The sequence below is a fragment of the Mercurialis annua genome, linkage group LG5 (assembly GCF_937616625.2).
Source record: "Mercurialis annua linkage group LG5, ddMerAnnu1.2, whole genome shotgun sequence".
Classification (NCBI taxonomy): domain Eukaryota; kingdom Viridiplantae; phylum Streptophyta; class Magnoliopsida; order Malpighiales; family Euphorbiaceae; genus Mercurialis; species Mercurialis annua.
The window spans coordinates 6,759,302-6,772,574 of NC_065574.1; the positions used below are offsets into that span (position 1 = coordinate 6,759,302).

Here is a 13,273-nt window from a genome sequence, read left to right on the forward strand (position 1 = left end):
GAGGTGTTATCTTTAGACATTGTTATTCATGGATCAATTAGTTCATCATCATCATACAGTAACTTGGACACTAGTATTCAACAAAAGAGTTCAAGGGCTGCATTTGATTTGAATTATTTTTTTTTAAATCAAACCGAGTCAATGATATAAAGAATTTAAATATTTCAAACCAAATCAAACCAAGGTTCAATTTGTTTTTCTGTTCAGTTTCAAACGAAAAGGGAACTGGAAATTTTGTACTTCTAATTTGACCAAATGAAGAAAAACAAATACAAAAAAAATTCTAACCGAACAAAAATGAATTTATCATACAATTTGATTTTCCAGTTTTGTTCATTTTTTGCAAACCCTTGCTGTAGGTAAAGAAACATTGGCTATAAATAAATAACTCAGAAACATTTAACAAAAGAAACCTTATTGTATAAAATTAGACATAATTTTCTTTTCCCAAAAGTCCCTTCATATGTGCAAAGGTATACAACAGGAGCCCTTCTGAAAGGACATCTTCTTCTGCAATGTGTTTATCAATTTAAACATGTATGACCAACACTGAAAGATACATGCTGACCGTGAAATTACAAAAACAAAACGAGCTTCCACTTATTGCCAGTAGCTCAATTTCTTAAATTTCATAAATGAACTTCTCAAACAGTTTCATGTGTGCGGATTGCAATGCAATGGCTACCCATAAGCTCCCGTCGTTTGTTGGGCTAGGCAAGACGAATGAGAGACCCTCGTATGGGATCCCACCAGGTCCCATAAAAATTGGTCTGCCCCATCCAAAATCTGCATCATGGATGGGTAGCCTGACCCAGCTAGTAATCCCGAGATTCGGGCACTTAAAAGTGTGAGCCCCTCGAACAAGGGCGGATAGATCAGGTTGAAGCTCTAGGTAATCGAGAGCTGACCTCAAGTAATCGTTGTCCATGCAAGATAACGCGTCATGGATCTTGCTTGCAGCATACCAGGTTGGCTTTGATTCCAAATCACCTGCTACTGCAATTGGTGTTGCTGTAAAGATCACATTGCCGAAGTAACCTGGTGGAAGCGGAGGGATCAATCTGGACCGTCCGTCAGTTGCAATGTATAATTTGGTTTCTTGGTCTTCAGCAAGTCCACGAGCTCTGGAAGCAGATCTCCATACATGACCCGACAACATCGAATATGAACTATAATTTATTGTATTCCCGTCTTCCTTTGCCTTAGCTTTGAGCTTGCTAAGCTGATCCTTGGACAGCTTGAAAATCGAGACTGTTGTGCTATCTGGTTTTGTGGTTTCTGGAGGATTCTTCAAGAATGGAGGAGGTTGGTACTCAATGTGCTGAAATTGAGGCAGGGGTGGATCTCTGGCACGGAGGAGGGTCCGGTCAATGAATGGGGGGATGGTTAAGTCAAGACCGCGAGCCATATCTGCCCATGTATTCACAAAGTGAAGGCCAGAAAACCCATCAGCTGCATGGTGCTGCATACCCACACCAAGGGAGGCTCCCCCACATTTGAAGTATGTCACCTGCAGATTGTCAAAGCAAAAGCATGCTCAGTAACCTTATTAGTGTTAATCTTTCAGCCAAAAAAACTCAAGTTTCTATTAAATCTTTGATAATGTAATTCAATCTCTTAACCAATTAAGAGAAAAGGATGGAGTCCAGACTTGCACTTAATGAATGAGGTCCACTTAATATGAACTGCTGGAGCACAAGTTGACTAAGTCAAAGGTAAGATATTTATTCATCTGCCTAAATACACTGACCTTAAACATAGTCCTAAAATATTTTTAAATTGCTTGATAATACCAATTTATCTCACTAGTAAAACAGTTGGAAAAATAAGTTCCCTCTCAGGAGAATGCATTGAAGATGCTGACATTAGGCTTGCCTAGTAGCATATTTTCAGTTATTCCTTTAAGTATTCTTAAGCGATGAGCTTTGGAGAATGATTGAACAAATCTGAAACTAAAGAATCTCTTTCGTACACATAAATTTCGGCTAGTTGGATTAGATGTGTATTATTAGATTCATCTGAACATATGAAGTTGTACATCAAATCTAGGAGGCTACTTTTAAGCTTGTAAATTGACTGCATTCAAAAATGTCATTCCACAAACAGAATTTGAAACCACAGCAGACCCTTCACCGTTCAACTAGAGATATAAATTCTAAATTATATCCACAATAATTCAATTCTAAATTATGAAACCACAGAAGACTCAAATTAAATTCTAAATTATGGGAACGGAAGAAATCAAAATCAAAGTTTCAACAAAAATGAAAAGGCATCAGATATGGCTATCCCTAGGCCAACAATCATCTCATCCTGCTCATAGTTCAAACATTTAACTACTGAAAGATGTTAATCAGCACCATAATATTGAATAATGCAGAAAATGCGTCTCTCACTCTCTCTCAGACGATGGACCTCAATCTATCTAAATGCGGAATATAGAAACAGCTGTACACACAAATAGTCTTTCAAGATTAATCATGATGGCAACATATCAGTAATTATCAATGATCGGTATCAAACTTAATCGCGCAAAAAGCAATTTAAGTTATTTGAATGCCACAACCATATTAGGACCCCTCCATTTTCCACAGAAAACTTGCATAAACTCTACACTAAATCCACAATAAATCAAGCTTTAATTCATAAAAGCTGAAAAAACAAACGCCATTATATTGACTATAAATAGCAAAACAATTTTTCCGGCGCATTCAATTAAGCAAATGTAATACTACCAAATTCAACTACTTGATTCATTAATAACATAAGAATTTTATATCCAAATAAAACCAATACAAATATTGGTGTAATGGCTAATTAAACTATAACGAAATTATTGCAATAGTATTATTGAACTCTCTTAAATTTACAGATTTAGTGTCTGCCAAATCAGTTGCTGAACTTAAGAGATTATAATTAATATGCTACTTTCGACCGATTTTATAGTAAGATCAGATTGATTAAATACTTGCATGAAACTAGTTCGCCGTGTAGGACTATGAATCATCTTTTAAATGCGAGACATATGTCATTATTACATGTCGCAACTAATCATTGAAGATCATTTAATTCTAATTAAAATATAATCAATGTGATAGTATCGCTTGGTTGATTTCACTGAATGACACCACGTGTGACGTATTTAATGGATGGTTTAGTACTACAGCAAACTTGGTTCACCTAAGAATTTCTCGGATTAATGACTAATATGAGGTAGATATAAACAATGAGACAGTGTAAAACATTTAAAGAACTTGTAATTAATGTAATAGATCAGTTACGTACCTGCAAAACCAGTAGAGCATAACTATCGATCCCGCCGGAGTAATCAACAGTCGGAATAAGCTGCTTGAGCTCCAAGGTAGGCGCAAAATCACCAAAATCATCAATAACAGAGTTCGTTTCAGCCACAACAAACAACACACCTTCAGCATTGCAATCAATCTCAATACGACCATCCTCATCTCTTCTCAACCGTCCAGCCATCGGATAAAACGGCACCAGAGCCTTACCAAGAGCGGACTTGAGTACATTTGGATCAAAAAAGTTTGAAGCGCCTGTAGGTCTGAAGAAGTAGACGCTCGGCGTGTGGAAGCGCGGCACCACCAGGTCCACGTTTGAATTCCACAGCGGTACTCGCGGTGTCTCTTCTGATGGCGGCACTAGTACTGACTCTTTGACGTTGATTATCATGTTTTGACGACGGTTGCTGACCGTTAGTTTTGTAGGTCCCACAGAAGGATCCTTGAAACTGCAGTTATTCATATTTATTTTGTCAATTGTTTAAACAAAATATCCTAAGAAAATAAAAATATTGAAATTAATATTTTCACATATGGAGATCCACATATTAACTAATTATATCATCTGCAATTAAAGCAACCTACAAATTTATTGTTTTTTTTTATCAAGATGCTTAGTTTAATTTTGATCATGCATATTGAAGATCTTGATTAATCAAAATTTTAAAGTTTCATCAATGAAGGTTTAGGAATAAAGTATCCAAGATTTTAAAATTGTAAATGATGTACTGAAATTTTAAGATGAATTAATCAAGTTTATTTTAATCGTTAAAATTTATATTAAACTTTTTTTTGTTGTTTCATTTTACCTCAAGGTAGATCAAATATTAGACTTTAAATTAAAATTTATTATAATTTATCATTTGATTTTTTGTATGTACTTAATTTTATCCTCTAGTGTAATATTTGTATATCTTTGAAAAAAAAAACTATTTCCTATTATTATTATAATGGGGAAAGAAAATGGAATCTAATATTTTTAATTTAACGTATTTGTCACTATATGTGGACTGAAATTTTATTGTATTTTGTCAAACATCTTCAATATCAATAATTTTAATTAAGGTGATTTTAATTTTTTATAATTGGTGAGGGGGAAGCACTTGTTGGATGATTTGAACCCAAGACCCTGACAGTTTGTTGTCTGGGGCGTATACCATTTGAGCTAGAACTCGTTGGTTAATTAAAGTGAATTAATATTAACAAAACTAAGTAATTAATCATAAAATCACTCTAAAATTAAATTACTTAAAAAAAAGTAATAATAATGCCTTATTATATTCAAACTCACACCTATGTTAATTTTTTCTGAAATGCTATTCCCAAACAGAGCAGGCATAAGGTATACGAATAAAATAGCTTTGACAATAATTAAAATTTAAACAGATGATCAAATTATATTATCTGCAGACTCAAGCTACTAGAATCTAGCAAAATCATACACACTAACGCACACAGGGCATAGTTAAGGCTAATATTTTAATGATCGTCTATCTCAGCTACAAATGGTCATAACAAAACAGAACAATAACAGTACCTGTGAATTAATTTGGGGGAGGAAATGAAGGTAATCGATCGTCTTCGTCTGGTACGAGTGAGAAATGAAAACGAATTGAATTAAGAAGAAGAAGAAGAGAGGTATTTGAATTGAATTTGAAGCAAAAGAAAAAAATGAGAGTTGGTGAGGGGGAGTTAGCGAAACCTCTTTTCTTATAGAGAGCAAGGTGAGAGACGAATGTTTCATTCACCTACTCCCGCCTACTGCTTTTGACCTATTATTTACTGCCACGTTTTCCTATTAATCCTTTTAATTAAATATTAAGTCCGGAAATGGTGCAAGGCTCTGAGCTGGGATCTTTAGGTTGGAACCATGTTCCCAAAAGTTGGTGAGCCTAATCTTATGCAACTACGAAAAACCAGATTAATTGTTTATAACTTGGCCGTTTATCATTAATCATTTGTTTTTGGCACAACTAATCCCGAAATTACTTTGTCTCTCTAGTATCAAAATATGGGGATACAAATTTTCCAATGAGACTCACTCCCTTATACTTAATGGTGCTAAATTAAAATAATTAATAAAACGCATTCTAACATATTTCAATTTTGTGTTTCGAACTTTGATATGGATCAGTTTTAAAAAATTGAAATTATATTTGTAATTAATTTTTTTAAATAATACATAAAAATTATAAAAATAAATAAAAATGATAAATTTTTTAAAAAACAAAATTAGATGACGTGATGGGCCTCGTATTGCTATCGTGATATCAAAGTAGGAGGAAGCACAGATATATTATTTGTGGCTTTCAATTATTACATTAGTCATATCGTAGATATTCAGATAATTGTTCTTTAAAAAAGAAGCTAACAAATGGACGGGGATGGTTATTTATTTATACTATTTTTGTGTTAAAATCACAGATAATAACTTAATCTTTTAATTATTTATTGTGTAAAATTATTAATGATTATATATATTGTTATTAATTATAATATGTTAAAAGATAAAAAGTTATAATTACATTGAATTAAGATAAATATGAAATTTTTGATAAATTGACTCATTTTATTGAAGTTAAATAATTTTTTTAATATTTATAATTTTTTTAATCCTTTTATCAATTTAGAATGTAAAAAAAATCATTTAAAAATTTAAATTTTATAATATACATAAAAAATAAAAATAAAAATAATTTTGATAACAATAGAGAAGAAAAAACAGTAAAATATAACACCAATCTTTTAAATTATTATACAAAATTAAATTATTATGTTACATGTTGAGTAAAAAAAAATATTGCTAGTGGGAAAGTTGGTGAGATGGTGATCCAACCACACAACAGATACGGCTTTAGCCAGACACCAAAATTTTATTGACCAAATGGGCCCACCAACCAACTCAACATCATGGTTCGGGTAATTGCTTCATGGGATGGAACCCATCATTATAGATGGTTAGGATCGTTTTGGCTAATGGTGCGTAAGTGGGTCCTATCCAATAACCTATTACATGGTTGGTGAAGATCTTTTTATATATATATTTGGCCTAATTACTCAAAAACCCCCCACCTTTCACTTTGTTTTCGTTTATACCCTGACCTAGGAAAAATGTCATAAATACTACTGACCTTGTCATTATGTTTCGCCCGTACCCTCGAGGTATTAAATTGATCTCTTTTCATTTGAAAAAGAGTTTAAAATAATCCTTCATTTTTAGCATATATTCTAATTACACGTCAATGTTATTAATTATACAAAAACACCTTCTTCTTTAAAAAATTCAACTAATAATAATAATTTAATTCATATTAATTATCAATAATTTGTTAAAAATAAAAAACCGTAAATTTTTTTACATCAGACTAATTAATTTCAACATAATACCGTACTTTAATTTTAAAATCTATTTTTAATTTTTTTTAAAAAAAAAATTAAAAAAAATAGCTCCTCCTCCATGGGAGGAGGAGCTTCTCCTTCCTTCCATGGAGGAAGGAGCTCGCAGCTCCTTCCTCCATGAGGAAGGAGGACGCTGCTCCTTCCTCATGGAGGAAGGAGCTCGCAGCTCCTTCCTCCATGAGGAAGGAGCACGCTGCTCCTTCCTCCATGTGAGGAAGGAGCAGTGCGAGCTCCTTCCTCACATGGAGGAAGGAGCAGCTCCTTCCTCCATGGAGGAAGGAGCTTATTTTCGTAAAAATAAAAAAAAAATGAAAAAAATAATATTAGCGGTTTTTTAAAATAGGAGTACGGTAATAAATAGGACTTAATAAAACTATGTTATTTTATTTATTTATTTTATTTAAATTAAAAAATTAATTAATTTTAGGACTTATTTGAACGTTTTTAAAGATGAAGTATTAGTTTGTACATTTTTTAATAGAAAAAGGTATAAAATAACCCTTAAATTTAGTTGTTTTTAAGAAATCATCTTTTTTTTGAAATTTGGGGTACGGGCGAAACACAATGACAAGGTCAGTAGTATTTATGACATTTTTCCTAGGTCAGGGTATAAACGAAAACAAAGTGAAAGGTGGGGGGTTTTTGAGTAATTAAGCCTATATATTTCCAAACTTTGATTCTTTGAAAATTGACTTTTGGGTCCAAATTGGTTATCGTCACAATGCAGAAAAAAGCAGAAATATTGGCAACTTATTTTGTCATTCTTATCCATAATTATCGTTGCAAAATTGGGACATGCTAGAAGTATTACTTAAACCAAATAAGGTAGAATCTAGGCCAAACTAGTTTGAATGAAGTTCATAACTTATCTTGATTTGGTATTTTCTTCATGGAAACTAGGGTTTCTGTTTTGTTATTGAATTTTAGAGTTAGAAGACATTAAGGAAGTCAATCACTGACTTTATTTTAATTTAATTTTAAACACTGCTTAAAATGGAGAGTTTTGATATAAAAATAGAGTTTTAACAATAAAAAATAAAAATGGATATCCGTGCAATTAAAATTTAAAATTGAGATATAAGGACTAATTTCTTGAGGGCCATTTTGTATCTGGCCCAAATATTAATGAGCTTTTCGTAAATATGCTAATATTATTATCATACCATTTGTAAAATTACGCTTGTTTTTTTATATAAAAATATGTTATTTTGTATAAATATTCATAAATTTTTTATAACTTGTTTATAATTATTTAATAATTTTTTGGTATTTTTTGATAAATTTTTGAAAAGAATATTTTTATACTAAATTTTTAAAAACATTTTCATCAACAAATTAAAGAAAACATATATTTACAAAAAATAATAAAAAGTACATATACAGTGTAATTTTCTCGATAGTTAATAGCAAAATTGGAAAAGTTACGGATTCATAGTTAGGATTGAGCTGACTATAATCTGAGCCCATCAACTGTACCATTTCATAGGATAAGACTAAGAAGAAATTACACCGCATACTCTAAAACTACAAAATAATTACAAGAATACTATCCATTAATTTTTATTTACATTATAATTTTTTAAATTTACTCGAATACAAGCTTTTCTTTTTTATTTACTCAAATACAATGTTAAGATAAAATAACTGTTATGCTATGTGCTTTTTAGGTTTGAACCTAAAATTGTATTTCACAGAAATGAAAATAGGAATTTTCACTTTTTGCTCTCTGCCGCCGCCTATTAACCGTCTCCTTCCCAATATCTGTCGCACCTTTCTTCTTGCCTACTTTCCTGTCATTCCTTTCCCGTCTCTTCTTTGGTTCATCTCCACCTTGCTCTCGTTTGCCTACTTAAAGGTACCTTCCGCTGCTCGTCATTTGTTAAATCGCCGTCGCTTATTTTCTCCGGTAGAGCATCACACCGCTTGTACGTCGAACGACAAATGCAGAGGTACATCATTCCGACGGGGTAGATGTTTGAGTTTTAGGTGTTTATGGAGAAAAATGGTGAAGAATTCGAATTCGATGAAGAAGGTGGTCGAAGACAATCAATTTTCATATTATTCTTTTCAACTGCAGTTTTGTAATCTCTGGATGCATATTCTTCTTCTAATAAGCCAATTTTAGCTTTTTATTTGATCTGTATATATATATTGTTAAACTGATATGTATTTGATTTATTCCTAATAGGATTTGTTGGAGTCCGATTGTTGACTACTAATCTTCTTCTTTTTCTGATTTTTTTGTTTAGATTCTGTTGTAATTTCTTTAAAACATTTTGAAATAATATAAATTGTTTGTATCATACTATTTGATTTGAATACGAATTATATACTAATTAAAAAATTATTTACAGATATAATTCAGATTTTATATATATTGTATACCAAATACGAATTATATACTAAATTAAAAAAATTATATACGGACATGGCTGAATTTTCTTTACGTTGATAGTACGTAGTGTATGAGAAAAACGTCAATATAAAATTGTCTTTTGAATGAAATAATTATCTTTTCAAAAAAAAGTATATTTAATATATATAAATAAAATTAAATGTACAGTATTTTGTAATTAAGTTTTATATAGATAATACTTTTGTAATTAAGTTTTATAAAAATAATATATCTGTAAAATGAACTTTAACGTAGTATTTTGGTAAATATTTTACACGTTTCTTCTATTTATGTAAAAATCTCTAAGACTAAGAGGAAATTAGGCCCAGCACCACCAAAGGCCTAATTAATCTCATGAGTACGGATCATAATGTTTCATTGCAAAATCACTATATGAAATAAGTGTGTCTCATACCTAACTTTTCTTTTTTTAATTTTACGATTCTTTTGTATAAAATCAGATTCTCAGTTTCACCTAAAAAAAATCAATCAAACAACAATAACAACAACATTAGTGCTTCGTCGTTATCGGAATCAGCAGAGACTACCTTTTTGCCATAATCGGAATCATCGGATCGTCGTTGATGAATGCCGTCGAGACTACCATTTTGCCATAAACCATATAATTGAAATTTGCAATCGGCTCTCCGCCTTGAGAGCATAAGAAAAAGCGGATGCTCAGCGTCGTAGAAGACGATCGGAGACAGCGGCGGTCGTGCTTGGCGTTACTTGATTTTGTTGAAATGAAATCGCATATTGTAATTAATTTAGGATATTTAGTCATTAGTGAGTTGAGTTATATTTCTTTATTCTTTCTTTTTTGTTCATCTGATGCAACTCCCTGCACAAGATGGGTATGCAATCAATTAGAACTGGAGATTATAACTTAGTTTAGTTTATGCACATAACATGCTCGATTGTTTGACTGAGAGAGTAGCATTGTAAAATAATATGGTTTTTTTTCACCATATATTAATGATATTAGAGCAGCGTTACACCTATATAATAGAGCAGTAATCACTAGTTAGAGTTGAACAATTGGTTACTCCTCTTGGTTGGGACAAAATTCAGGAAACACTAAAAGCTTGGATCATAAAGACCTGATTGTGTCCTTTTAGTGTTTTTTGCAATACGCAAATATATATTAATAGAAACAGTAGAATTGTCCCACCAATTATTGGTTTAGACCCCTTTATTTGTTTGCTCACTTGGTTCAAAATTAAATGTATTGGCAGATGGTAAATGAGGCCAAAAGTTCGGGGTCTGCACTAACATGTGTTATGTATGTATTAAACAAATTCAAGAGCATATTAATATTGCTTAACCATTAATAGTCTCATCTTTTGTCAACTTATTAGGAGTATAATATTGATTTCTGTTCTTTTATAGCTCTCTATCATTACTGTCACATTCAGTTTTTTTGTTTTACCATAAAGATGTGCCTACTTCTATTTCAAATGTTAATGAACTAATAATAAACAGATGTTTAGTAAACCGTTAGTAAACCGATAATTAATTAATAGTAAAGTTATTTTTATTATAAAATAAAAGTAATAAAGTTGAAATTAATTTAATACATTTTTTATACTATTGTTGGTAAACTAATAATAAATTAAATAATAATTCATTTTAATATTTTATGATTTAAAAATAAAAAATAAAATAAAAAATAGTAATTTATATTTTAAGTAAACCAATTATTTTAATTTTAATAATACCATTAGTACACACTAAGTTAACCGTTGGTAAACTTAATAATTTTTTTAATGAAGTAAATTTGTTTCAGCTTAGGTTTCTATTAGGCTTCAAGAACAGCAAAAAGATCCCATTGTTTATCATTTTTTTTAGTGGGATTTTTCAATTTGGCGGTTGTGGCATTCCCTTTGCACCACTTCATGTAGATATGAAAGTCCCATTTGTATTGCTCTTGGTTTGCTTCTACTTTTGTTGTTGGTAGCAATTTGGTTCAATGTGAGCAATTTGATTCAATGAAAACACAAAAAGAGGGGTAGCATAGAGAGCATTTATTGCTTTTTGTATCCTTCTCGGGCATTATTGCTTTTTGTATTTATTTTTTTAAATAAATTTTAAATGCTATGATTTATGTTGTTTCTAAAATTTTAAAATTGTTGTCTTCTTAGTAAAACGATAGTCAATTGTTAGTAAACGGTTAGTAATTTAATTTATCTTTTAGTAAAATGTTAGCAATTTTTGTAGTAATTGAAAATGAATGGGTGTTAGGTAATCAATGGTTAATATTGGGTAAACCGTTGGTTAATTTACGATAAATTTTATTTTGAATATATCATTAATAAAAGGTTTAATGTCTTAAAAAACCCTGACCTTTCATCCTCTTTTCAATCCTACCCTGACGTTGCAAATCTGTCAATTGTACCCTATTTTGCATTTTTTTCATTTCAATTGTACCCTAAAGCATAAAATTGACCTTTTTTTTTGGCAAAAATTATTTAAATTAACCCTTTTTACATTAGATTAACTTTTTATATTAAATTGACCATTTTTTAAAAATAAAAAAATATTGAAATTTTGTCAAATAAATAAAGGTCAATTTTATGCTTCAGGGTACAATTGAAATGAAAAAAATGCAAATTAGGGTAAAATTGACAATTTTTCAACGTCGGGGTAGGATTGAAAAGGGGATGAAAGGTCGGGTTTTTTTAAGGCATTAAGCCTTAATAAAATCGTTAGTAAACTGTTACTGAATTTTATTTTTTATTGCTAGTTAACCAATGGTGTACTAGTGGTACACCCATAACCTTATTTTTAGTACACTGTTAGTAGACGTTGGGTTAACTGTTGGTAAATGTGTAATAATTTTAATTTTGAATATATGGTTATAAGTTGTAGTATTTTGTGTAAAAAAGTATATTGACCTTTTTATATTTTTTATAATTTTATTTTTAGAATATCGTTAGTGAACCGTGAGTAAACCGTTTATCTTTTTTAGTAAACTGACAGTCAACCGTTGGTAAACTTATATTTAATAAACCGATATAAACCATAAGCTTAATATTTTATAATTTAAAAAATAAACAATAGTAATTTTTTAAATAAACCGTTGGTAAAATAATATTTAGTAAACTGATATAAACATAAGTTTAATATTTTATAATTTGTAAAAAATAAATAATAGTAAATTGTTTTTTAAGTAAACGGATAGTAACTTGTTGGTAAATTTAAATTTAGTAAATCGATATGAACCATAAGTTTAATATTCTATAATTTTTAAAAAATAAATAATAGTAATTTTTTTAAGTAAACTGGTAGTAAACCGTTGATAAATTTATATTTAGTAAACCGTTACTAAACCGATAGTCAACCGTTGGTAAACTTATATTTAGTAAACCGATATAAACCATAAAATTAATATTTTATAATTTTTTAAAAATAAACAATAGTAAATTGTTTTTTAAGTAAACTGACAGTAAACTGTTGGTAAATTTATATATAGTAGACCGATATAAACCCTAATTTTAATATTCTATACTTTTTAAAAAATAAACTATAGTAAATTGTTTTTTAAGTAAATTGATAGTAAACCGTTGGGAAATTTATATTTAGTAAACCGATATAAACTATAAGTTTAATATTTTATAATATAAATAAAAACAATAGTAAATTGTTTTTTAAGTAAACTGATAGTAAACAGTTGGTAAATTTTGGAATATCTATTAGTTTCCATTGGATAACCTATTAGGAAACCTTAAATTAAAACCATTTCGACCTTGTTCGCGTTTAAGTGTTCCGTTTTTCCATATACGTATCCATGCTATATAATTCCGCGAGTAATTTATATGATTATCAAGCTTAAGAGTTGGGAAAATAAGCTAAAAGTGATAGGGAGTAGGGATGCCTCTTATGCAAGAGAGTGACTCAAAAAGCAAATATACATGCCAAGAAAACAACTCTTAGTAGAAATTGAATTTAACTCCAAAAATTTAACATGAGAAGGACCCTTTTTTCGACCAAAAGAATATCAAAGTGGCCAATCACTAGGAGCCCAGTAAAAGTGGCAGCAACATATACACATCATTTTCACCTATTTTTCAGATCCCACGAACCACAAACAACAGCCATCAATGATGAGAGTTCCTCTTAGACATTATATCAAACACTTGGTGTGCAGCTTTCACACTCCTACAATTTACAAATACTC

The 13,273-nt window shown here is 30.4% G+C and overlaps 1 protein-coding gene across 1 annotated transcript; it reads right to left on the reverse strand.

Annotated features, from left to right (window-relative positions):
• Nucleotides 1-398: 398 nt before the first annotated feature.
• Nucleotides 399-5,005, reverse strand: LOC126681042 (shikimate O-hydroxycinnamoyltransferase). The gene is made up of 3 exons (XM_050376410.1): nucleotides 4,840-5,005; nucleotides 3,286-3,751; nucleotides 399-1,510 (listed from the first exon to the last, which is right to left on the reverse strand). The coding sequence occupies exons 2-3, from the start codon at nucleotides 3,691-3,693 to the stop codon at nucleotides 623-625; spliced, it is 1,296 nt and encodes a 431-aa protein (XP_050232367.1). The 5' UTR covers nucleotides 3,694-3,751; nucleotides 4,840-5,005; the 3' UTR covers nucleotides 399-622.
• Nucleotides 5,006-13,273: the final 8,268 nt, after the last annotated feature.

What these genes read in the sequence shown, in the direction of transcription:
- LOC126681042 (XM_050376410.1), bottom strand. Translation starts at nt 3,693, where the DNA reads ATGATAATCAACGTCAAAGAGTCAGTACTAGTGCCGCCATCAGAAGAG. An exon ending in ATGCTCTACTGGTTTTGCAG is followed by an intron (nt 1,511 to 3,285) that starts GTACGTAACTGA and finishes GACAATCTGCAG; the next exon opens with GTGACATACTTCAAATGTGG.